At 46.7% G+C, this 26,886-nt stretch overlaps 1 protein-coding gene across 5 annotated transcripts in view; it reads left to right on the forward strand.

The window, feature by feature from the left end:
* The first annotated feature begins 2,764 nt into the window (after positions 1 to 2,764).
* OTUD5 (OTU deubiquitinase 5) overlaps positions 2,765 to 26,886 on the forward strand; it is a 28,640-nt gene continuing 4,518 nt past the window's right edge. The window contains exons 1-5 of one of the 5 annotated variants that reach the window (XM_079124361.1): positions 2,765 to 4,343; positions 13,373 to 13,463; positions 22,421 to 22,485; positions 22,571 to 22,742; positions 22,826 to 22,974. In XM_079124361.1, coding sequence (XP_078980487.1) covers positions 3,750 to 4,343; positions 13,373 to 13,463; positions 22,421 to 22,485; positions 22,571 to 22,742; positions 22,826 to 22,974 — 1,071 coding nt within the window. In that variant the 5' untranslated portion in view covers positions 2,765 to 3,749. Of the gene's footprint in view, positions 4,344 to 13,369; positions 13,464 to 22,420; positions 22,486 to 22,570; positions 22,743 to 22,825; positions 22,975 to 26,886 lie in introns of all 5 variants that reach the window. The other 4 variants (XM_079124359.1, XM_079124360.1, XM_079124362.1 and 1 more) reach the window with 4 other exon arrangements.

Here is a 26,886-nt window from a genome sequence, read left to right on the forward strand (position 1 = left end):
GATCATGGACCAATGCCATGTTCTTGGGCAGGAGTTCCATCAGGGGCTGAGACCTGGGTTGTTCTGAACTCTGGGAGGTGTTGGAGGCAGGAGGAGATTCTTAATCATCTTCTCCATGGTAACTCCTTTTCACATATTCTCTCTTCTCCCTCTTGGGTCACCTTCCAGAACTCTGCTCTCGGGCTGAAATCTGGCATCATCTCAGGTTCCCTGTCCCCAGCACTGTCCCTGTGGAGCTGGCGGCTGACAAAGATGTAGTTTCCATCAGTCAATAAAACCTGAGAGGAGAGATGAAGACTGAGCACTTCCCAACTCTGTGGGTTTGGGGGCTGGGTTGGAATGGGTGGTTGAAAACACTCTGATCTTATTTCCTTGCAGAAGTGGAAGGGCTGGTGTGGGAGGTGGACGGCTGGCGATAAAGTCTAGAAGATAAGGATCTAGAAGAAATGAGAGAGGGTGGTTTGAAGAGTCAAATCTACAACCAGTGGGAACAGGCCATGGAGTCCTAAGACATTGCCCTTGGCCATCATCTGCTCAAGCTCCCTCATTCACAGATGGGGAAAAACAAGGTTCATATCAGTACAAAGTTTCAGTGGACTTTGTATCCTGACAGCAAACCACATCAAATTTAACCCTAATAAAAGCATCTCTCAGTTTGGGAAATTTCCCTTCCTTATGGGTATTTCCTACACTCTTCTGGGCTACTGGCTGCACTAGGGTAGTGTGACTGAGCTGCACAGCGCACCAAGAAGACAGACCTTATATTCAGGTCAATGTGTTCCAATCCCTAGATGAGAGAATCACTTAACCTTCTCTTATGCTAGGTTGCTAATCTGTGAAATAGAGACAATTCATTTATTCATCAAATATTGATTAACTGCCCATCATGTGCTAGCCCTAGGGTACAAAGATGGACAGAATAGACATTGTCTCTGATGTATAGAGTTGAACATGGAAGGCAGTTAGGCAACTACAACACAGTGTGATAGAACTAAGATGAATGTATTGTAGAAGCATGTAGACAGCAGGGGAGCAAACAAGGAAGAAGTTGGAGTTAGCCAGGCAAAAGATGAAAGGCTGGATATATAAGCAGAGGGAACAGCATGTGCAATGACCTGGAGGTTAGAGAGTGAACTTGGGGCCTTCAGAGAATTGAAAATAGTTGTCTGGCTGGGAAGGGGAGGAAGGAGGGAGAAGAGAAGCCAGATCACAAAAGGACCTTGGAAGCTAGGAGATAGAGGATGATGGGAACTCCTGAAAGTGTAGAAACAGGCAAGTTATGATGAGGTTTGTGTTTTAGAAGGGTCATTTTGTCTGTGGATCGTGAATTACAGAGAATTCTCTGATGGAGAAAGAACAGTGAGGAGGCTTTTGTGGTGGCAGGGAATGGTGGCTTGGATCAGAGTGATGGAAGCAGAAATGGAGCATCAGAAATTGGAAGGTAGAATGGGCAGGATTTTGGGATTAATAGGCATGTGAGTGTTGGAGAAGAGGAAGTGATCAATGTTACAGGCATGTGCAACCATGCCTGGCTTGTTTCTCTCTTTCCTTTTTTTTGATGGATCTTGCTAAGTTGTCCCAGCTGGCCTCAAACTTGGGATCCTCCTGCCTCAGCCTTTTGAGTAGTTGGGATTACAGGCATGTGTCACCATGCCTGGCTATGAGTTCACTTTTAATTTTAATTTTATTATTATTGTTTGTGGTGCTGGGGCTCAGCCAGGGCCACTTTGCCACAGAACTTCATCACCAGCCCATTTTTAATTCTTTGAGACAGAGTCTCAATTGCTAAGGGTCTTGCTAAATCTTAGAAGTTGTGATCCTCCACCTCATCCTCCTGAGTCTCTGGAATTACAGGAATGTGCCACCACACCTGGCATGAATTCAGTTTTAGATGGGTAGTAGAGAGTAGGATATGTGGTTCTGGATTGAAATGACCATGAGAAGATTCAATGTAATGTGCAAAGGCATTTGGGACAAAGCCCTAAACACAACAGTCCCAGTAAATGTGAGTCCTCTCTTCCCATTAAGTCTCACAATCAGAAAACACCACTAGGGCTCAATTATTACTGCCACCTCTTTGGGAAGAACTTCTGTTGGGGTCTGCACCTGAAGGAAGGTTAGGTGGTACTCAGAAAAGGTTTACGATGATTTGCCTTTAAATCAGGTGTGTGGCTTTGCTCTTAAGAATGGCAGGGAGCCCTCACCTCTCACAATGCCTTTCTTAGTTTATGAGCTCATTTGAACTCCATAACTATTTCCCAAGGTAGTCTGGGCAGACATTTCCCATTTTCCAGATGGGTAATCTCAAGAGACAATGATTTGCACGAGGTCACACAGTTTATAATGGAAAATCTGTGCCCGAAACTAAGGTCTTCCTGACCCCAAAGCCTGGAATCGTCACACTGTGCCACCATGCACTTATTGATCACTTTCTATACGTAAGGTACAACACAAAACCATTTATGCACGAGTCTCTGATCTTGAAATTGGAATTACTGTCATTTTACGGAGAAGCAGAAATTTAGAATTGAGTGGGTGTTAAATGAGTTACTAAATATCACTGACTGGAAGGACAGAGCTAGGATTAGCCAGTAGGGCTCTAGCCGCTCAATAGAAGGGATTTTTGAAGCCCCACTGCGAGATGCTGGCTGGTGACAGAGCTGGCTCATAAACATTTACTCGACCTAAGCACACTCAATTTTAGGGGAAACATAAAAAAGAGAGAGAGGGAGGGTTGTGCTGCGCCTGCGCACTAACCACAGAGGCAGAGAGGTCAACGCGAGGGCGAGAGGGCGGAGATGCCAGAGAAGGCGTCTGTTTCACAAACACCCACTGTCCCCACGGTGCATTCCTGTTCCAGGGTTGGCCTGTTTGACGAGAGTGACGGCATCTCTTAACGAATCACCGCAGGGCTCATCTTGTTGCCAGGGTGAAGTGACGCCCGCCTCTTCTGCGGAAGAAGACTCGCAGGTGGGTGGGACTGGAAGTGACGTTACAAGGGATTGCTATGCTCTGGGAGTGTTGATATTTTCCAGTCAGTCTCGCCGACTGCGTTCAAGTTGGAAGCCTGGAGGGGAGGCGTTCCTGTTCGCAGGACAGACTATGCTGTCCTTTCAGAATACCCATGCCTGCGCGTCAGAGCCTCGCGGAGAGAAGTGAAGAGCAGACCCGGACCAACAAGGAGAAAGGCTGGGAAAAAGGGTGCCGACTTTGAAATTTGAGACGGAGGGCACGGGAGGGCAAGCGCTAGCTTCCGATTGGCCCGCAGGCGTCATCGAGGACCCACGCAGCTCCTTCGATTGGTTGGTGTCTGCAATTGTTGTGGCGGCGGCGGAGATTTTGCCCACGTAGTTCGGAGCAAGGGGCGTGGCTGTGCCTTGGCGCGCGTGCGCAGCACTCCAGGGCCCCACCCGGTAGTTCAAGAACCTGCGAGGGGGCGGGGCGAAGAGGTGCTTGTTTTGGTTCTGTTTCCTTTGAAGCAGAAGGCCGGAACGAGCAGCAGTAAACTCGTTGGACTTGGAGAGAAGGCTGGGACAAACTCGCCGCTGTGCCTTCGTCTGGGACTTCACATCCGGGTTCTCCGGGCGTGACTTGCGCACCGCCGACGGTTCTCGAACCGGTGCCGCGATCTCTTTATCCGGGTCTCGCTGTTCCCGTCGTGCTTCGCGCACTACAGGAGCCCCCTCATCCGGGTTCTCTCCCGGCGTGCCGCGCGCCGGGTTTGCTGGGGGGTACTCGGCGGTGCCGCCATGACTATTCTCCCCAAAAAGAAGCCGCCGCCTCCCGACGCCGACCCCGCCAACGAGCCGCCGCCGCCCGGGCCGCTGCCCCCGGCGCCGCGGCGCGGCGGGGGTGTGGGCGTGGGCGGCGGCGGCACCGGCGTGGGTGGCGGCGATCGTGACCGTGACTCGGGCGTCGTAGGAGCCCGTCCCCGGGCTTCACCACCACCTCAGGGCCCGCTACCGGGGCCTCCAGGCGCTCTTCACCGCTGGGCGCTGGCCGTGCCGCCCGGCGCAGTGGCGGGCCCTCGGCCACAACAGGCCTCACCACCTCCTTGCGGGGGTCCAGGTGGTCCAGGCAGTGGTCCTGGTGACGCGCTAGGTGCAGCAGCGACGGGGGTGGGCGCGGCGGGCGTGGTGGTGGGTGTGGGCGGTGCCGTGGGCGTGGGCAGCTGCTGTTCTGGGCCTGGGCACAGCAAGCGGCGGCGTCAAGCTCCTGGGGTTGGCGCGGTTGGCGGGGGCAGTCCAGAGCGTGAAGAGGTCGGCGCAGGCTATAACAGTGAGGACGAATATGAAGCAGCTGCTGCACGCATCGAAGCCATGGACCCTGCCACCGTCGAACAGGTAAGGACTGGATGGTGAGGGTGGGCATATATGTCATATCGGACCCCCAAATGTGAAGGAACCAAGGGACCTAGGTCCTCTTCCGGGATCTGACTATCTTCTCTGGCGGAAGAGACGTGAAAGGTCCTTTTCCTTCCCCTTCCCCCGCCCCCAAGGACTTGAGTTAGACGCCCTAGATTAAGGGGAGGGGTGTGTAGTTGTCATTCCAAGGTTCTGGGACCTCATCTGTAAGACCAGTAGGTGGAAATTCCCCAAGCGTCACAGGCAGGATGGGGTCCTTTCTGAGGGAGGGGTCAGGGGCTCAGGACTTCTCAAGGGATTTAGGTCTATGAGCAGTGGTTTAAGAACTCTTTTTTTTTTTTTTTCCTCTGAGGCAGAGATAAGATTTCCTTCCCAAGGGATCTCAAATAAGGTCCTGACCTCATAGCAGGTCTGGGCATCCCCAAGGAATGGCGAGCCTTTCAAGATTCTGTGACGTTCTACATAGAGGACAATTCTCTTATCTCCTTTGTAGTATGGTAGGACCACTTAACAATGGGGACCTGAGACCTCTTCAGCCTACTTTCAGGGGCCTTACACTCCCTTTTCTAGAATTAAGGGCTTCTTGCACACCCACACACACCTTAGAGGTATTTCCTGAGGTTTCCTTCAGACATGTAAGACTTCTCTCAGGGAGATCAGATTTTTCTCCCCCTTGAGATCCAAGATCGATTCTCTCCTTGGGGATAAGGACCAACACCAGTACCCAGAGATTAATTGGTTTATCTCCTTTTAGAGTGACAAGGATCTTTTTCTCTTCTCAGTGGTCTGAGACCTTTCTCTAGAATCTTAAGCTTCTTCTAAGGGACGGGATCTTGGTTTCCCCACCACTCACAGGTCTGAGCCTTCAAGAGAATGAGACTCAAAGCTTTGGATACTGGGGCTAAGGTCCTCCTGGTGAGGGTTTTTAAAGAGTCTGCGGCTTCTTCAGAGGCCTGACATGCCCCAGCCAAGATTCCAGGCAAGAGGAGTCATGTTTTTTTTTTTTTTTTTTCTTTTCAGTACTGGGGATTGAATCTAGGGGCACTCTACCACTAAGCTACATGCCCAGTCCATTTGACTTTCTATTTTGAAACATGGTCTCACTAAGTTGCTGAGGCTGGTCTCAAACTTACGATCCTCCTGCCACAGTCTCTTGAGTACCTGGGATTAAGGTGTGCAGTGCCACATCTGGCTACAAGATGAGTTCTTTATGAGACCTTCCCCCTGAGGAACTATTGTCTCAGTGTTCTCAGGGGTCTGAGAGACCCCACAAAGATGTGAGACCCTTCTGCCTCAATTATAAGGACTGAAACACACCTCGGAGACTTAACATCCCATCTTTTTTTCTGTATCAGGGGTCTGAGGTTGTCAGGGACCTCTGTCTTGGGAACTCCAGTCTGAGACCACTTCTGAGGACATGGGCCACATAAGGTCCCAGGGGTGATATCTGAGGCCACCCTACAGATATAAACCTGCCTTCAGGGGCCTTTTACCCACTCTGCCAAGGACACCTGAAGTTTCCTTTAGAGGTAGGAGACCCACACATAACCCAGTGACTGTTTTGTCTCCATAGGTAAGGTCTGAACTTCCTGAGGGAACTTGAGGTACTTCTTATGGTCAGGACAACTCTCCTCACCAGAACTGTGCCCTAACACCCTTCCTATGAGGCATGGGTATAGAGGCCCAGACAAAGAGGGACCTGTGTCTCTCCCCCAGGTCTGTTGCCACCTTAGGATCTAAGACCTGAATCTTCCCTAAGGGTACTGACTCACTGACCTTAGACAACATGTATATATCGTCCAGTCATAGGGGCTGTTAGGAGCTTAAGGTTTCCTGCCTTGGGATCTTTAGCCTGGTTCCCACTCACCTCAGGGAGGTGGTTAGATTGGAATTCCAAGAAGTCTGAGCTTCTTCCCAGAGGCCTGAACCATTCCCCTCAGGGCCAAGGTATCTTTTGCCTTAGGTACTGAGGCTTGACCCTCCCCCACTTGGTCATGAGGCTCTCCTACTATACCAGGTGATTGTTTTTCACCAGGGAGAGGACATGAGGTCATCTTCAATGTGGTTGGAGACTTACCCCGTTGGACAGAAGGACCTGGTTGCCCTACAGGTCAATAGATCCCCTTAACCTGAGCCCCTTATTTTTGGGAAGGTTGTTAGATCCTGGGACAGTAAAGTCTAAGACCTTTCCTCTGACGTTAGGAGAGATTTTGACCCTATTCAGATGAACTCACTTTCTACTTCTGTGGTCAGGGCAATAGTCTAGGTTCTGAACTGCTCTCTATAAGCACATTTCTTCCCAGAGATAGGGAAGGGGCATGGGGCATCCTCACTCCTGGGAAATTCTTTTCCCATATCCCTTCCCCCTTTACTCAGGTAAATCTTCTCTGTACTTCACAGGGGCCATGGCCTGGCCTTGAGCTCCCTGTTCTTGTTCCCTTCCCACCCATCATTATTTCTGGCAGGATAAATCATCTGGACTCACGGGGTCAGGACCAGGAGTTGTTTCTTCTCTCCCTGGTTGGGGTGAAGTCTCTTTTCCCCTCACAGAAATAGGGAGCCATACATCCCTTATTTCAGGGACAGAGATGAAGAAGGTACTGTGCTGCCATGGTAATGCAAAGAGCCACCTCCTTACACCCCCTTGCAATCCCACCCTTACACTTGTCCCCATGAGAACATGGAAGTAAAGCTCTGTGGGCTCTTGATATCTCCCCTTCCCAATGACAGGGAGAGGCTTTCTGTCCTCCAGCCAAGACAAAGGGAGGAAGAAGATACTCAATTTCTCATTGCCTCACCTGGCCAAATTTGAGACCTTTTGGGGATGAGAAGAGGGGAGATTCTTCCTGCCACATCAATTTGGTCTGAAACTGTTATCACAAGTGTTTGTAACCTGGAGACTAGTTGGATCTTTTGGGCAGAGGGGAATGTTGAGAGGGAGTCTGGATAGTAAATCCGGTCCCAGTTCTTTGAAAGTACCCCTGCTCCCTTTAGGACTATTTCTGGCACTCTGGGGTCCATTTGCTGGAGAGGTGGTCCTTTCCCAGCCATGGCTGCCTTGCTGGGAGTCTCCCCTCTGAAAAGGATGGTTTGTAAGCATCCTGAGCATGCTGAAGTGATGGAAGAATTTGGGCCTGGTACTGTAATTAGGGTGTTTGGGTGCCACCTCTAGGTCTGTTGGGTTTTATTGGATGAACCAGAATAGGTTCTGCCTGTGTTCTCTGTGCCTGAGTTTCCTCATTGGTCAAATAAGGTGCTGGCAAAGTGTTGCTTAGCCTTGAGATTTTAGGAAATTCATTCCAGAGCTCTTGACCTGGAAGTGCCAGTTAATAGTTGGTGTCCTCTGAGGAGGAACTTGGCTACTTTCCTCTCCTCCCTGCCTCTCTTTTTCCATCCCAACTTGGTGGGCAGAACAAGTGGCCTGTTCCACATGAGGGTCCCATTTAATGGGTGGCAAATTTTGTGGCCAGCTGTGCTGTAGTGAATAAGCTCAGTGGGATTGCTTATTGGGGACCTTTTGAATAGCGTGGAAAGGTAGAGTTGTGTGAGGAAAGAATATGTGCTGAAAGCTGGGCAGACTTGAGTTTGAACCCCAGTATCTCCTGCTGACTTTTTGTGTGTGTGTGTGTGTGTGTGTGTGTAATTTATTTTTGATACTGGTTATTGCTGGTTATGCAGGGGATTTACTACTGAGCACCTTCCCAGCCCCCCCCCCCTTTATTTTGAGACAGGGTCTCCTTTAGTTTCCTAGGGTCTTGCTGAGTTACTGAGGCTGGCCTCAAACTTGAGATCCTTCTGCCTCAGCCTCTGGAGTTGCTGGGATTACAAAAATGCACTACCATGCACACCTTGACCTGCTTTGCTTTATGGCTGTAGTCAAACTATTCCCGCCTCAACTGCCATTTTTGTAAAAATCCATCCCTGCCTAGAATTTGTTTTTTAAATATATTTTTTAGTGTAGATGGACCCAATACCTTTATTTTATTTATTTTTTTATGATGCTGAGGATCAAACTCAGTCCCTTATATGTGCTAGGCAAGTGCTCTACCACTGAGCTACAACCCCAGGCCTGCCTATGATTTTGGAGTGGTAAGTTTCTGACTTTGCCTACCTTGGACCTTGGCTGGTTCTTCCTTTTGCTTAGGATGGGATGTTTGCCCCAAGACCATCTGGGTTTTACTTGTCCATCCCAAGTATCCATCTAGGAGCCTGCTGATTCCTTGGCCTTTACTGAAACTGGGTAGCTAGCAGGTAAGGAAATAGAAAATGGTCCCTTCCCAGGAAACATGGATTTGAGTACTGTTTCTAAACTAAGTTTGTGTGGTTTGGGGGCCTTTCTCTTGACTGGACCTTGGTTCTCTGTTCATGAAATGGGTAATGGTGAGCAGGGAGATCATTATTCTGAACTTGCTCTGAAGCAAGTTGCATTCTATTTTTCAATCCCCTGCTCCTCACACCTCCCACCTTGCATGAAAGTTTTAAGCGGGATTCCTTGGTTTTGGGGAATGTGTTACTTTTAGCAGGGGTTTCTATGGCATTTCAGCTGGTGTTCAACTTCCTTCTCCCTGGTCAGTGCCATAGGCCCTTGGGTGTTTTTGTGGTGGTTAATAACTTTATTGAGCTGTAATTCACATACAATACAATTAACTGATTAAGTTATACAATTCAGTGGCTTTTACTATAGCCATAGAATTGTGCTCCATTACCACAGTCAATTTTAGGACATTTTCATCACTTCAGAAAGAAACCCCTTAGCCACTATTCCCCAATCTTCTCATCCCCTTGCACCCCCTGAAAATCACTAATCTACTTTTTGTCTTGATTTGTCTGTTTTGGATACAATTGGAATCATATATATGGTAGCCCTCTGTGACATGGCTTCTTTCAGTTATAACGTGCTTAAGCCTCATCCATGGTGTAGCATGTATCAGTACTTCATTCCTTTTTATTTCTCCATAGTAGTATATTTGGGTTTGTAATCCCTCCCCAGCAGCCCAGCAAGAGGATGGGGTCTGCTTTTCTCTCTTCTACCCTTGGGGACTTGCATTGGTCCTTAGAGAGCAGTATTTCTCATTAGATGGGTTGCCTATTTTGCTTATGGAACTGAGCCAGTGTTCCTGGGTGTTTTGGGGGAGGGGTGGTCTTGGCACAAGGGTTGCTGGGACAAAGCTGCTAAGCCCAGAATACTAAACGTCTCTTGACCATAGGCTCTGGGAAGACATCTGTCCACTGCCGCTATTACCTTCTCCTGCCTTCTTTCCCCTCCAGTGGCAGTTCATTCATCCATAGGCTGTTTCAGCAGTTTCCCTGACTGGGAAGCGTGATTCCAGGCCTCTTATTTTCTTAATTCTAACCCCTTTCCTGGGCAGATGCTTGGGAGGTGAATCATGCAGAATGGAAGCTGTACTGTGTTGTCTTGCAGCCATGTGGCTTTAGAACTCAAGACACCAAGGAGTGCTACAAGGGGGTCGTATTATTTTTCGTTATTTCTGTGGCAAATTATCATGAACTGGGTATTTTAAAACAGCAGATATGTATTCTTTCACAGTTCTGGCGCCCAGAAGTAAAAACTTTGTTTCACCAGGCCAAAAGCTACGTGTTGGTATGGCCAAGCTTCCTCCAGAGGCTCTAGGGGGAAAAATCTAGTCCTTTTCCAGCTTCTAGTGTTTGCCACCATTCCTTGGTTTGTGGCTGTATTGCTCCAATTTCTGTCTATCCTTATGTTGCCTTCTCTTCTGTGTATGTTTGGTTTCCCCTTCTATCAAATTTCCCTCTGTTTCTCTTATAAGGACACTGTGATTGCATTTAAGTCTCACCTGGTAATCCGAGGTAACCACCCCATCTCAAGGTCTTTATTCATGTCTGCAAAGTTTTTCATTAAAAGGTAAACATTTACAGGTTCCAGGGATTAGCATCTGCTATCTTTGGGTGGCCACTGTTCAGCTTAGTACAGATGAGGGATAGAAAGGGAATTTGCGAAGTGTGGTCTCTTTCTGATGAAAGTTCTCTAATACTTGGGTCTGCCCATTATCCTCATTGTTGGAAGGCTTGTTGTTCCCATTTCATAGATAGGAAAACTGTGGTTCAGAGCTGTTCATCGCATGGTTAATAGTGGTGGAGCTAGATTGGAACCTGTCATTTGGGTTCCATATCCTGCTTCAGTTTCACTTGGGTCTTTAGACCAGTAGATTACAGAGTCTTGCCTTGACTCCTAGGATACCCTGTTGTCAGAGATCTTTGTTCAGCCCTTTATTGAGGGACCTCCCCCACAGGCTCAGTGGTGAACTTTTGTTCAGGGCTTGGACTTGACCTCATCTCAGGTCATTATGTAGCTTAAACTTGCCTATGACTGGACTATCTTCCAGCCCCTACTCACAGCAGCATTTTGCAAACAACATTTTCACCCTAAAGGGAAAGAGAGAAGGGACAGTGGATGACTGGTGGTCCAGTCTCTAGATCCAGGCCTAGATGCCAATCTGACTGCTTTGGACCCAGATCCTACCCAGACAAGGGGTCTTCTCCTCAGGCCTACTTCACTTTTAGGAACAAACCAGCATTTTATCAGGATGGGCTGTCAGGTATGTCTTTGCTGTGGCTCATTGGGCTTTCTATGTTGCCTCTACACCAGACTTTGCTGGTGTCCCAACCCCAGCACCTTTCTCCCTTTGTAAAATGAGGATAATGCTTCCTACCATTTGGGCTATGGTCCAGACAGCTAAATGAGGTCATCCTTTGCATCTGGCACCTGGCATGGGGCAGGCACTCTACTAATATGAGTTATTTCTTTCTGGCTCTCCCTGCTTACCTGCCTAGTCCTACTTGGGCCTTTGCTCTACTGAACTCATGCTGGGTTCTGGGCATCCCTGGTACTATATGGTAGAAGTGACTTCATTCTCACCCATTTAACCAGTGTTTCTGGAGGTCTTGGTGTCTTAATTGGTGACTTAATCCTTTGCTCAAATGCCAGCCTTAATGGCAGGGTCATGTCTCTTCCTCTGTTTCACAATACCCCTTGTTTACCTCTTTTGCAGTCCTGTGTATACCATATGGTCATTGATTGTTTCTCTGCTCCTCCCCTAGCAGTTTGTGAACTTCTGTCAGGTCTGGAGCTTTAGTTATAGTTGTAGCTTTCCTATTGGACACTCCTGACTGTGGTAGGCTCCTGTGGATCTTGGAGATGGCTGACCCTGTGGGGCAGGAATGGATTGGGGGTACATGGCTATAGTGTGCTAGCCTGTAACCTCCAGGGCAGGAGGGGTACCTGGATGCCAGAATGTTGTATATAAACAGGATTCTTTGTGCTGCCCATGGAAGCCCATTAAGGACTTCCAGGTTCCAGGTGCCTTTGTCATCTGGAAATCTAGCCTCACCTTCTTGGGGTGTGGCCCTGATTGTGGGATTCGCTAGGTATTCCCTCGACCCTCTTCACCCCTTCTGTCCAGCTACTCACTTAGGGCTTTCTGTGGGCTTCTCAGTTGTACATCATCTCTGTGTCATTTTCTTTCCCCTTCTTTGGTTGGTGACCATCTCACTAATATGTGGTATGTAATTGACAAAGCCTCTTCAGGTACTAAAGCTCCCCTGAGCTTCTTGGTAGCTCTGTCAGGAAGACCACATATCCCCCAACTGATAGGAAACTGAGGCTTGGTGATTTCGGGCAGCCTACCTGAAATTGGGTAGTAAGGGAGTAACAGCTGGGGTTGGAACCCAAAATTCTTGACCTCCAAACCTTATGCTTACTACTTTGCCAGAGATTCTTTTCTCCTGATTTTCCTGGGGAATGGGTTCTACCCCTTGCATAAGCTGGGGATAAATAGCCTTGAAGAGAGGTGGAACCCCTGTCTGATCACCATTAGCTCAGGTCCTGGTTGGGGCAGAGTCCCCAAGGGGCAAGCCTGGAATCCTATCATTTGCAGCCCTGTTTGTGGATCTGGCTGGCTGCTTCTGAAAGCCAGCAGAGGGCGCAAGGGGCCTGGGAAAGGTCTGCTGTTTCTGCTTTGTTTTGTTTTGAAGTAGAAATGTCTTTTAAGGGGTACACAGTGGGTTTTTTTTTTTTTTAACCAAAAATATGCATTTGTACAGATTCACTTAACCTGAACCTTTGGGACCAGATGTGCTTTGGAACTTGGAAAAAATTTCAGAATTTAGAAAAGTTGCCTCATGTATGTACTTTGTATTATGTAACGCACCAGCAGTGTCTGGTATAGCACCTCATGATCAAATGCCTGAATGTTTTTGCATTGAAATGTTGGAATGTTCACGCCCAAGTGGGATACCTGGGTGTATATCAATTTTGGTTAGGTTATAATGCAAAATATGTTTGATAAAAACTTCGGATTTTTTTTCTCTAAGACTTGATGGAAATTTGCACAAGGGATTATATATCTTTATAAAGAAGGAAGATGAAGGAAAATCACCTGTAATACCACCACTTAGGGATAATATTTTGTTGTCTAGCCTTCCCAGTTTTGTGTGCATATGTCTGTATACGTACATACGTATAGATGTGCGTAAACGTGTGTATGTATATCTTTTAAATGTGTTCAGTCACAGACAAGATCATACTTTGCATGCTTTCTGCCTTACACACCTTAGAATTACCCAGCTATATGTGGGGCTCAGGATCTAGGCTCTTGACAGTCACTCCTCCTTCAACATGTCCCCTGGGTGAAAATCCTTGAAGTCGAGTCAGATTTTCCACCCAGGCACTTACTGGATCTGGGCTTCTGGCTGCCTACAAGGTCAGCAAGGGTCAGAAGGCAGATGGGGGTTTCTGCTGTCAGGGCACCTGGGACCTCTCTGGGAGCAAGTCTTATTCTCACCCAGCAACTGATTCCCTGAAACAAAGGGTCTCTTGCTCTAAGGAGTGTCCAAGAAGGGCCAAGAACTTTACCTTGCCCAGTGTCCCTCTGCCAGTCATCTGGGCCCCTCTGGAGCTTGAGGGAAGGGCCCTGGGGAGGTGGTGCAGGAATTCCCTGTTGCTGACCCCCACCTCTTCCCTCCAGCAGGAGCACTGGTTTGAAAAGGCCCTACGGGACAAGAAAGGCTTCATCATCAAGCAGATGAAGGAGGACGGCGCCTGTCTATTTCGGGCTGTAGGTGAGTCTGTGCCTCAGCCCTTAAAGGGCCTAGGGCTGCCCCTGAGTTGTGTCCCAGTTGTCAGGAGTAGACACCGAGACAGGGCTGAGGCAGGGTATGCTAATTTATTAGGGTCTCTAGGCCCCAGCTTCATTTTAGTATCCTGCCTCTATCCCTGGGTCATGAGAGAGTCTGATGGTGCAAGAGTAATAATAACAGCAGTGATAGCAGTGATAAAGAACAATAATATCAATTAGGGACAGATAGCTCTTCTGACACTATAGGAAACCCTTTTACTACTACCCCAAGCTAGGTGAGTATAGGAACTATCATTGTTTCTATTCGTCAGGTGAGAAAAGTAGCTCAGAGATCTGAGTAACTTGCTCAGGGTCACACGTATAGTATGTGGTAGACCCAGAATTTGGATTCTGGATTAGATTGGTCTGAGGCCCATACTCTTAACCACAGCATGTTGCTGTCACTCTGAGATATAGGACACCTGAGTTTTCACTCAGACCCTATTTCTGATATGTTTGGGGTCTCCATTCCTCTGTGTGTGTGTGTGTGTGTGTGTGTGTGTGTGTGTGTATCAAATAGATATTTACAGATTTAACTTAATCAAAAGTAAAATAGTGAATCCTTATGTACAGATCTGGCTAGCCTTGTTTCATCTTCACCACTCTTTCTCACTCTCCTGAAACAAGAGTATTTTTAAAGCAAACCTGCCATCAGATCATTTTATTTGTAAATATTTCTGTATGTTTCTCTAACAGATACAGGCTTTCTCTATTAACATAATCAAAATGCCATTATTGTACCTAACACAATTAATAATTTAATATCATCTGCCAGCTAGCCTGAGCTAGATCTTTGAGGCCCTTCTAGCTGTGAGTGTGAACCCATCCAGGAGTCATGAGGCCCCATGTCTCTATGAAGGGGAAACCAGAAATATTGTGACCTTTTCCTCCCTTTGGGGCTCTGATATCTCCCAAGGAGTATCTCCTGATAGGAGTTAGAAACCCTGGGTTCTAGTTCTAGCCCTGACTCATAACAACTCTCTGGCCCTCAGCCTCTGTTTCCCAATCTGTGAAATGATGGTATTTTTAAAGGCTCCTTGAGTTCCTTCTGTATATGCTATTTTCTCAGTCTCTGGGGACCATCTGTATCTACTGGTGGGTTGGACTGGATCAGGCACCACTCTTGACTGTGCCACTGATTCTTGGGTGTGACCTTGGGAAGGCAGATCTTCTTTCCTGATCCTCATTTCTTAGCTGTAAAATGGGGTTAAAAGACCCCACAGTTGTAATGGTTTAATGGTGTTACTTTGGTAAATCTCTTTAGTACCCGACACATAGCAGACCCTCATGGGACAGTAGCACTGATAAAGCCCAGATGCTGTTCTCAGTGGTGCCTCACAGTCAAAATATTTGAAAAGGTGGGGTTAGTGGTTGCCTCCCCTTTATACCAAGCAGAAGCAGTTCAGGCAATATGTTCTGTTGGATTGAGGAAAATCCCAATCTTGCTATCCCTCTGGCTCAAGTTCATGTTTTCCCTAGGATGTTTCCTAGAGAAAGATCTGCGGGTTTGGGGGCATCTTGGGGAAAAAAGATAGAGAAAGAATAGATGGTAAGCTGTTAGGGTCTAGGCCCTGTGTCAAGAACTCCGGCCGGCTAGGTGGCATGGTGCACATCTATAATCCCAGCAACACAGGAGGCCAAGGCAGGAGAATCACAAGTTCAAAGCCAGCCTCAGCAACTTAGAAGGGAACTCAGACTGGGTGTAGAAGAAACAGGGTGGCTGGTGGAGTTGGACTTCTGAGTTTTGGGTAATGAAGTAGTCCTTGGAGCTAGTGAAGATCTAGTATGTGCAGTAACCCATATCAAGAGCAATATTTGTCCAGGTGTGGCAGTGCCTGTCAATGATCTCAGCTACTTGGGAGGCTGAGGCAAGAGGATAGCAAGTTCAAGGCCAGCCTTAGCAACTAAGTGAAACCCTGTCTCAAAAAGTAAAAAGGGCAAGGGATGTAGAGGGCTCTTGAATTCACTCCCTAGTAACCCCTCCCCAAAACAGTGTTCCTGCATATGTATCTATCTAGCTAGCTATTCTCCCCAAACACCCTCCCCCCGACTGGGGCCTTCCAGTAAGGGGCCCAAGCTTACAGGAAGAGCTGACCACAGCAGGTTGAAGGCCTTTCCTTATCAGCACTATAGCTACACATTTCCCCCGACTGGGCTGCCCTCAGCTTTTCTCTGTAAAACCTCACAAGTCCCAGGGCCTCTCTCAGAAGTACGTAGGCCCTGGTCTCTAGGCCTCATTTAGAGGTTTCCCTGGTGCAAAGTACACAATACATGTGCCTGGGAAGGGGACTTTGTCCCCAGGCCTTCTGTCCCCCCCCCCCAGATTTAGTTTAGCCTGTGCAAGGACAGATGGCAGTCATGTTAGGCTGTAGTGTGAAGGACAGCAGACTCTGACTTCCTGCCATGCATTGAATAGTTGGAAGGAGTGTATAACTGAGAGTTGGAGTTGGGTAGGTTGCAAACTTAGAGGTCATGTGTTGTTTCTTGACCCCATTGTGTATTAGGCATTCAGCTGGGTGCTTTATGCTTACCTTCAAAATTTGGATTATTATCCCATGAGACAGGTGAGAAGATTGAGATTCAGTAAAGGAGTACTGGGAGGGTTGGGGATGCAGCGGTAGAATACTTGCCTAGTGTGTACAATGCCCTAGGTTTGAACCCTACCACTGCAAAAAAAAGGGGGAAGCATTCTTTTTTTTTTTTTTTTTTTTTTCCCGCCGTGCTAGGGATTGAACCCAGGGCCTGTGCTTGTGAGGCCAGCACTCTACCAACTGAGATATATCCCCAGCCCCAGGGAAGCATTCTTAGTAGAAGAGCTGGTATGGGAACCCAGAGGTGTCCAAAAGACACGTTCTTTCTATGATCTTAGGAATCATAACTTCTTAGCTTGGTTGTTATCCAACTGAGTGACTTTGTTCTTTGTGAGATGAGTCCCACTATGACACCCAGGTGATCTTAAACTCCTGGGCTCAAGCAGTCCTCCTGCCTCAGCCTCCTGAGACCTGGGACTACAGGCATGTGTCACCAAAGGGCTATGTTCCTTGACTTTCTGGACTTTAGCTCTTCTAGCTAGGAGCATGTAGCTCTCTACTGATGGGAATCCTGAGGCAGGTAGCTTTCTGCCTTCTGTTTTGCCTCTGAGGTCTGGGTGTACCCTGTGGGAGCCAGTACCCATCACTTGCACCAAGCTCTCTTCTACCTCTACCAATACCTCCTGGGTGTTCATGAGCATCAGCAAAGGCTTGGGTGGAGTGGAAGTGGGAGCCTGAGTCTCAGATGTATCCTGTGGTGCACCTTGCCCCTGCTATGCTCAGATAACCTCCTCCTAGAAACGTGAGTCTGCATCTCTCTCCCTCCCTCCCTTTTTCCATGTGGCTTTGACTCAGCAAAATCTCTGTCTCTGGGCATGGCTCTGGTGCTAGCCTCTAACCAAGTAGAGACCACATAGATGTGTCTGTGAGGGCCAGTAAAGAGCAGCCTGGACTCTGTGTATTATGACAGTGGGTCTCAAAAACATTAGTCAGGTCACTCCTCTGGGCCATTTTGGTCTTTGAACATGGACCATCAATACTAGAAAGAGTGGATATTAGTTCACTGTTTTTTGTTGTTGTTGTTTTGTTTTGGTTTTGTTTTGTTTTGTTTTTGGTTCCAGGGATTGAACTCAGGGACACTTAACCACTGAGCCACATCCTCTGCCCTTTTTTGTATTTTATTTAGAGACAGGATCTCACTGAGTTGCTTAGCACCTTGCTAAGTTGCTGAGGCTGGCTTTGAACGAGCAATCCTCCTGCCTCAGCCTCCTAAGCCACTGGGGTTACAGGAGTGTGCCACTGTACCCGTCTCTTAGATCACTTTTGATTGTATTATCAATGAGGAAACTGAGACCTCAAGAGAAAGCCAGAACCCGTTGTATCTAGTTGATAAAGCCAGTGGTAGATCATCAGTGTTTGAGGTTGAATTCAGGCCATGGAAGATTCCCAAGGACCACTTCCTGTAAACAGCTTCCTTTGACCTTTTCCTGTCCTGTATCCTTTCATATTTTCATGTTTGCCACAGGAATCTTTGAGCAGAGGAGCAGATACCTCAGAAACCCAGCTACTGTGGTGGCTGAATTCTTGTCTTCCCCTGCCAGGGTGTGTTGATTGGGATAGAGGGGCTATAGCCCAGATTATATCACAGCTGCTTGATAGGCTGGTGGGAACTTTTCCCTGGCTGCTTTTTTCCACTGTCGGGCCAGGGTTCTCACTGTAGCGAATGGCAGTGGGGAACAGACAAGGCAGCTGTCTCCCACTGCTGCTGTATGTACCCACGTTTGTGTGGTTTGTTTTTAGGTTCCCTGCAGACACCAAGCTTCCTTTTCTGTCCTTAGCAGAACTTGCTGAGGCTCTTCTGGCAGGCAGGCAGCAACCTGGGGAGTGCAGGTGATTCCCAGGCACCTCTAAAGCAAATGGGAGGGCCATATACTTAAAGCCCTTTAGAAAGGTAATCCCAGGTCTGGTGTCTTGCATCTCCACATAAGTCTGGGCAAATATTGGTTACATTTTAAGGAACCTGAGGCTTCCCCCCAGCCAACAAGAGTGAGAGGTTGAGGCAAATCTGTTAGAGCTATTAGTCATTCCCTCTCCCACCTACCCCTTGCAAACACTGAGAAGGAAGTGGGGGTGGCAGTTCCTGAGTGTTTGCACAGCCTCACATTGTGTCCATCCCTCTGTCTTCCCTGGTTGGTGGCAAAGTCATCTGCTTGCTACATGTGAAAGTTTTCTGTTCTTGTGGGGTTTGTAGTGTTTGTATTTAGTCTCAGGAGTTACCTTTGGCAGGCCCTGCTGGCTGTATTTGGGCACTCGAATATATTTCTACCCTGATACTGCTGTATGCTCAGAGAAGGGAGAGAAGTGTGTGAAGGCGGGGGGGTAAAATTAATGCAGACCTCTGATCCTAGAGGAGGATACAGCCTCTGCTACCTGTAATCTTTGCCCATTCCCAGGCCTTTCCTTGGTTCCAGCTGATTTCTTTTGCTGGTGGGGAAATTGAGGTAGCATCAGGTCTGGCCCTTGGAAGTAAAGTGGCTAAGGAGACAGCTGACTGGCTTGGGTAGGGGGTGGTAATATCACTTGGAGCCAGAAGTTATCCCTTAACAGCCTGGCCTCATCTTCATCCGCCCCCCCCCCCTTGCAAATGTGTAATCTTGGCCCAGCTGTGCCATGTTTCTGTGTCATTGTCCCTCATGGGTAAAGGAGGATTTTTTTGGCGAGGATCGAATGAGTTGGAGTGTGAAAAGTCTTCGGCGGAACCAATTGTATTGTGCTGAGGATTTCTGAGCCCTGTTTTAGATGGGAACAGAGGTGGGGTGGTGGGGGACCCTTCCAGCTGGACCCTGGGAGGGGAGAGCAGGTGCAGATGGCCAAGTGCAGCGTCAGCAAGAGGAGGAGTTTCAGTTTCTATCAAAACAAGCTCTCTGAATTCCCCTGCCCCTGCAGGTCCATTGGGCCACTCTTCCCCCACCTTGGATCCCCTGCAGGGAAGTCCGGCCTGGCCCCCAGCCCCATGGACCAACCTGCTGGGAGGAGGAGGGCTTTCCATAGTATGGAGGCGGGGCTGGGAAAGTCAGAAAAGCTAATCCATGTTAAGTGTTTGCAGTTTTCTTGCCTTGTGACAGATGGATGCTTTTCCTGCTTTTATCATTGAAGAAATCCTGCTCTCCTTTGTTGGGCAGGCACTATTGCTGTTTCCTTGGTTCAGAGATGCACATTTTTCCACGTTAATGATTCCAAAATTAGGATATTAGCTTGTAATCAGCGTGGAGGGGTTCTTCCCCAAAGCTGTGATAAGTGTGGAAGTATTGTAACTTGTCCATACTTTAGGAGTCTATGGGAAACTTGTATTACTAGTTTGATGTGAATTTGGTTACTAAATTTTTTTCTTCCTTTTTTTTGTGGGGTGGGAGTGTTGGGGATTGAGTCCAGGGCTTCATACATGCTAGGCAAAGTGTTCTACCACTGAGCTTATTTTTTCACTGCATGTTTCTAAAGTATTTTGTTTGACTTTTTTCTTTTTTTTTTTCAGTACCAGGGATTGAAGCCAGGGGTGCTTAACCACTGAGCCACATTCCCAGCCCTTTTTTATATTTTATTCAGAGACAGGGTCTTTCTGAGTTGCTTAGGGCCTCACTGAGTTGCTTATCGTCTCGCTAAGTTGCTGAGGCTGGCTTTGAACTTGTGATCCTCCTGCCTCATCCTCCTGAGCCGCTGGGATTACAGGCCTGTGCCACCATGCTTGGCTTGGTTTCTGTTTTGAATGAAGTATACAGGAGGTAGGCTTGTAGAACTTTGGATTTAGTAAAGGAAGAGAATCAGTCTTGCATGCAAGAGGGCTCTACATTTGGGGCTTTCCTCTGGTGGAGGAAGTGCAAGAGAAATGAGGAAGGGCTTAATAAGCATTTCCGGCAGCATTCTGGCTGACTTGTGGGTGGCTAGCAATATTATGAAGTCATTGTCATCATGACAAGTGGAGCTCCTGTTTCTTGACCATCTCCCGTGCCTCAGGTACTTGGCAGACCTTCCCCTTAAAACACCTTGTGGGTAGAAGAAGAGTTACCGTCTCTGCTGTATGAATGATAACATTTCAGCCCAGAGAGGCTAAAGGCCTTGTCCAGTACCACACACATAGGATGTGTCAGGGCCTTTCTGCCAGGCAAAGGGGTCAGTGGCAGGGAAAGGGGAAGACCCTCATGGGATTCTCCTCTAGCTCCCTTTCCTGTCCCACTGTCACCCATTTTCCTTCATCTGGCATCCAGCTATGGCAGACAGAGCTCCCAGGCCTGCAAGTGATTATTGATCCTTCCATAGGAGGTGCATGTTCTCTGTTACCTCAGCCTATCTCCTTGAGCCTGGTGGTAGACCCCTGTGTAACTCTTCACTCCCATTTCAGTTCCTGTTTACTGCAGCTGCAGATAGCACTGTCTCCAGGCACCGCAAGCTCAATCTACAGAAATAGTTCCTCTAGAAGCCTAGGGCAGCCACAGCGAGCTCTGTGGTCCTGGCTTCTAAGAAAGGCAGCAGCAGGGGGCCCCCAGCCTGTGTGCAGGACATGTGACTTGCTGGAAGTGCCACTGGGGGGGCGGGGAGAGTGTGGCCACAGAAGCCACATCCTTGTTTACATCAGTGAAGGGGCTACCCCTTCCCGCCTTTATAGCCCCAACTCCTCAGTTCTCTTCACCTCCTGGAGGACTTGACAGGCATGGGCCGGGTTCTATCTCAAAGCATCCTTTGTGTCTTTATCACACAGAACCCTCCTGTGAGGGCAACAAAGGATTTCTTCTGGCAGGTCTTCAGAGAGGTAGACTGCTGGGCATGGAAGAGCTCTGCAGTGTTCCCTTTGTGCCCTGACCCTGTGCCCCAGGGAGATCCCATCAGAGCAGTGGCCCCTCTGGGGAAACAAAGGGAAATTCCCTCTTTGTGGCAGCCAGTGAATATGAGGCTTACCTAATCTTCAAGCCCACTTTAATTTCCTAGGGAGGAGCACTCCCTGCCTATCTACCCAGACTATGTGCTCAGCAAACTGTTTCTGGTTTCCTTCGCTCTATTGGCACAGGGCTGGGGGTGAACTTAAGTGTGAATTGCCCTCTGCCTTCAGTAGGACTGTGATTAGGCAGAAGTCTTGTTCACTCTTTTTCAGAATGTGGTGATAGAGGTGCCCTGCATGTGTGTGGGGGGATTGTGCTAAAGAACATGTTGGGGGCCAGGTGTGTAGCTCCATGTTAAAGGGCTTACCTAGCATGTGCATATGGCCCTGCACCACAAAAAATGAAGAAGAAAATGTAAGAACTTATTGGCGTTTGAGAAGTAGTCGCTGAAGAGGATGGGAAGAGTGTCCTAAAGAGAGGGAATAGCATGTGTGAAGATCCTCAATTGGGCAGAAGGAACCTGGTTTCTTCTCCCCTTTGTTTGAACAAATTCTGTGGCACCTGGATCATTTGGGCCACAAACTGCCCTTCCTGAATTAATCTGAATTTAGGTGCATGTGTGTCTTAAATTTCTTAATAGGCTGTGTGTTCCTACGAGGCCGAAGCAGGATTTTATTCATTCCAGTCACCTTCACAGTACCTCACTCATTCAGGCCTCACTGTAAGGAGTCCCTGATTCACTGGGCAACTTCTCTGTCCCAAACCCACTGCTAGTCACTTTATACCTATTGTCTCATTTAATCCCCATGAGAGGCCTACTAGGTAATCATCCGTCTTGTTTACATTTTACAGGTGAGGCATACAGAATCTCAGAACACCTAGGTCACTTGACTCTCTCTTGCCTTTAAGTTCACTAGTATCTGAAAGAGAGGGGCTTAGAGCCCTTTTTCATTTTCTCTCGTTGTCCTTTTTTTTTTGAACCTGGGACATTATGCTTATTAGCGCATTCTGTCTCTAAGCTGCACCCCCCACCTATTTGTTTTTAACCTACAATGGCCTTGCTCACTACAGGAGTGAGGAAAACTGAATTCCAAAGTTGACGGTCACAGACTGTCTCTGTGACCTAGAGCAAGTCACAGACTGACCCTAAGCCTCAGTGTCCTCATGTGGGTGAGAGTGTGGAATGGATGGTGCCTGAGGCCACTGGTTAGACTTAGAATGTTGTTGATTTGTTTGAGCAGTCAGGCATGTCTTAAAACAATCATTGGCCTCTTACCTGTATCCCTCTTACCTGTACTCTCTTGTTCTTCAAGATTGTCCCTGCCTGCCTCCTTTTCCATGATTCCATTCCAGCCAAGGGCAAGAATTCTACAGGCCTTGGGGTAGGAAAGGGAGTTTCCCTCATCCTGCAGCCTGCCCTCCCCCAAAGATGTTCTGTGACTTGGAACTCTTCACCAGTGGCAGATCTGATCCCAGCCTTTCTTTTGTCCCCCCACCAGCTGACCAGGTATATGGAGACCAGGACATGCATGAAGTTGTAAGAAAGCACTGCATGGACTATCTGGTGAGACAATGGGGATGCCTTGGGGGTAGGGGCAGGGCAATAGGATCTCTGCAAGCAGACATTCACCTTGCAATCTGTTCTGCAGATGAAGAATGCCGACTACTTCTCCAACTATGTCACAGAAGACTTTACCACCTATATCAACCGGAAGCGGAAAAATAACTGCCATGGCAACCACATTGAGATGCAGGCCATGGCGGAGATGTACAACCGTCCCGTGGAGGTGTATCAGTACAGCACAGGTACTTCTGTAGTGGGTAGGTGAGGGACTAATGGTGACTCATCTGAACCTGCCATACCTGGCACCCTGTGGATGCTCCCTCTTTGTATTTCTCTGCAGAACCTATCAACACATTCCATGGGATACATCAAAATGAGGATGAACCCATCCGTGTCAGCTACCATCGGAACATCCACTATAATTCAGTAGTGAATCCTAACAAGGCCACCATTGGTGTAGGGCTGGGCCTGCCATCATTCAAACCAGGGGTAAGTGGTTCCCTGCGCCCAGGATTGCTGTGAATATGGAGTCTTGGTTCTGCCTCTAGCCCACAAAAGTGCCCTGTCCTCTCTCGATTCTTTCCTGAGGTCTCAACATTTCTCAGGGTTCATTCTGTGGTCTCTGTTTGCCCCTCCATGAGCTGGCTTACCCACCTTACATGCCTGTTGAGGGCTGGCATTTTAGGATGTGGACTCCTGTTTGGAAACAGTAAGCCAGGACATGCTTGATGTGCCCATGAATTTTTCACACTGGCTCAGAAGTTACAGATAGCAGGGGTCACGGAAACTTGGAGTGTTGTCCTGGTCCACCACTTACTGACTGGCTCCTAGGGCAGAAGCCTGATTGATATACAGAAAACACTTCCCATTGGGCCTGGGACCTAGTAGGTGTCGGAAGGTCACTTTACATTCTTTTCAGCACATGCTGATAGATACTCATGTTCATTCATATTCTTTCCTTCTCTCATCAATCCTCATCAACTGGGGATTTTGAGATCTTTTATTCAGGTTTCACTTCCTACAAGCAAAGTGCTCCTGCCTCATTTTAGGAAATACCTTAACACCAATACACCCTCCAGTATAGGGGATTTTTTTTTGTTTAGTTATTAAATAAACTTACATAACCATCGGAAGGCTATTACAGAGTTTTCATATGCCCCACTATGCTTAACATGTTAGCATAGTACATTTGTCATAATTAGTGACCCATATTGATGTATTGTTAATTAAAGACCAGACTATTCTGATTACCTCAGTTTTCCTCTGATGACCTTTTTTCTGTTCTGAGATCCTATCCATCATACCACCTTACTTATTTAGTTGTCATATCCCTTTGGTTCCTGTGACTATGACAGTTTCTCAGAATTTCCTTGTTTTTGTTTTTGATCTGTTTATCAATCCTGTAAGTATTGCCTCTTCTAGGATGTCATAAAATTGGAATCATACAGTAGGTATGAGGCTTTTTCAGAATGCCTTTTTCCACTTCACACTATGCATTTAAGATTGATCTATGGGGCTGGGGAGATAGCTCAGTCGGTAGAGTGCTTGCCTTGCAAGCACAGGCCCTGGGTTCAATCCCCAGCACCGGAAAAAAAAAAAAAAGATTGATCTATGACTTCTGGTTTCACTGCTCATTGTTTTTTCTTTCTTTAGAAATTGGAATGTTTTGAGCTGAGAATGTAGTGCAGAGGTAGAGCACTTGCCTAGCGTGCAGGAGGTCCTGAGTTCAGTCCCCAGTACTACAAAATTTATTTAAAAATATTTTAATTGTTTAGAACAGTTTTAGATTTACAGAACAATTGAAGAGGACAGTTGGCATTTAACCCCACCCACTGCGGTTTTCTTTTATTAACATCTCAGATGACTCTGGCACATTTGTTACAATGTGTGAACTAATACATTATTATTAACTGAAGTCACTATGTCTCCTTCAGTTCCTTAGTCTGTGACAGTTTCTCACACTTTCCTTGTTTTGATGACTTGCCAGTTTTAAGGAGTACAGGTCCAGTGTATTGTAAGAAGCTTCACCTTTGGAATTTCTCTGATGATGTAATTATATTTAGACTGGAGTCGTGTCTTTGGGAGGAAGCTCACAGAGGTAAAATGTCATTCTTGTTATGTCAAGGACATATACTAGAAATGTGACTATAACTGTGGATGTTGTCCTTGATCACCTGGCAGAAGTAGTGTTTGTCAGGTTTCTACACTATGAAATTGCTCTTTCCCATCGTTTTCATACTGTATTGTATAGAAGGAAGTCACATTTAAGGAATAAGGATTACCCTCTGTCTTCCTTGGGGCAGAGTATCTATATAAACTATTTGGAATTCTTTTGATTGGGAGATAGTTTATTCCCATTTATTAACTTATTCAATAATCAATTTATATCAGTATGCACTTAAGGGTTATAATCCAGTTCAATTTCATTTTTCTTGTTGCTCAAATTGTTTCATAGTTTTTGTGTGTGTGGTGCTAGGGGTGGAACCAGGGCCTTGCATGCTAAGCAAGAGCTCTACTACAGAGCTACATCCCCCAGCCCCCGTTGAAATTTTTTAAAAAGCACTTCCTTACTTTTTGGTGCTGTGAAGTATTTCAGGTTCATCTTTTATATTTCCTGTGTAATCCTAGAAGTTTCCAAGGAGCCCTGGAAACTTATTAGAAAATGCTATTAGAAACCAAAATCTAAAAAAAGAAAAGAAACCAAAATCTAGGTGCTGAATGTGCTCTTTAGTACTAGCTTGTCCTTGCTTTTAGTCTCTGACAGCTAAAGGAGCAAGGGGAGATATATGTGTGTATACTAATCTGGGTATGTACACATATAATCTATAAATTTCTGTATGTAATCATCTGAATGAACAGTAAGCTTAAACATGAGTTTTTACTGGTGTCTCCCACTCATATATTTACATGTGTATCATTTTAGCCTTCTACCATTGTTCATCAGTAAATTCTCACTCCAAGGGTGAGAAAACCTGGCTCCCCTCTCCAACCATCTACTAATCTGCTACTTGAATAGAGCACAATGTTATGCACAGTTCCTTTTGTCTTTGGTTTTACGGATTCCATTCATTTCCAAAGTGACTTAGGCCTCCAACCTCTTCCCCAGGTCCTTGCATACATTTGTAATTCATTTGAATTCTTTTGTCACATTCTGCATTTCCCTACCTCCTAATTGATCTTTTTTTTAAATCAGCATACATTAAGCTTTAGTCTTTGTTTTGTAAATTTCTAGGGGTTTTGACAAATGCACAACAACATCATGTATCCACCCCATTACAGGATCATTTAGAATAGTTTCACCACCCTTAAAATTTCCTGTGCTCTTCATGTTTGCTTCTCCCTTCCTCTTCTTCCTGCAACCATTGATCTGCTTATTGGCTGGTATTGCCCATTTCAGAATGTCATGTAACTGGAATCATACATATATAGCCTTTTAAAACTGCTTATTTAGGGCTGGGGTTGTAGCACAGTGGTGGAGCGCTTGCCTAGCATGTGTGAGGCACTGGGTTTGATCATCAGCACCTCATAAAAATAAATAAATAAAATAAAGGTATTGTGTTCATGTAAAACAAAAAAATATTTTAAAAACCTTGCTTCTTTCAGTTAGCAGCATGTATTAAGGTTCCTCCATGTTTTTTCATGGCTTGTTAGGTCGTTTCTTTCTTATCACTTCCATTTATGGAGGCATGACAGTGTTTTAATCATTCATCTATTGAAAGACAGTCTTGGTTGTTTCCAGCTTTTGATGATTATGAATAAAGCTGCAGTAAAATGCTGTGCGCAGGTTTTTGTATGGACATAAGTTTTTAGATCAGTTGTGTAAATATCTAGGAGTGAGATTGCTAGATTATAAGAGCATGTTTTGATTTGCAAGAGACTGCCAGAACTATCTACCAAAATGACTGCACAGTTTTGCATATCCACCATAATGAATGAAAATTCCTGTTGTGTCAAGAGATTGATCTTATATTTTGGAATTTAGCCATTCTGGGAGGTACATAGCAGTAGTTTGTTTTAATTTATAATTACATAATGACAGAGAATATTGAGCATCTTTTTTTTAGCATTCTACCTCTGAGTTACATTCCCGGTATGTAAAGATGCTCTTTGCAACATTTATTTGCCATATGTATTGTCTTCATTGAATTGTTTCTATTGTTTGCCTATTTTTTTATTATTTATTGTTTTTATTTGTGGTGCTGGGAATCTAATCCAGGGCCTTGTACATGCTATGCAAACATTCTACCACTGAGCTACACACAAAATCCTTGTTTGTCTTGCCCATTTTTTGGTGGGGTGCAGTGCTCAGGATTAAACTCAGAGCCTCACACATGCTAGGTGAAACACTCTACCTCTGAGCTACATCCTCAGTCTTTTTTATATTTTATTTTGAGGTAGGGT

This window comes from Sciurus vulgaris (assembly GCF_902686455.1).
Source record: "Sciurus vulgaris genome assembly, chromosome: X".
Lineage (NCBI taxonomy): Eukaryota > Metazoa > Chordata > Mammalia > Rodentia > Sciuridae > Sciurus > Sciurus vulgaris.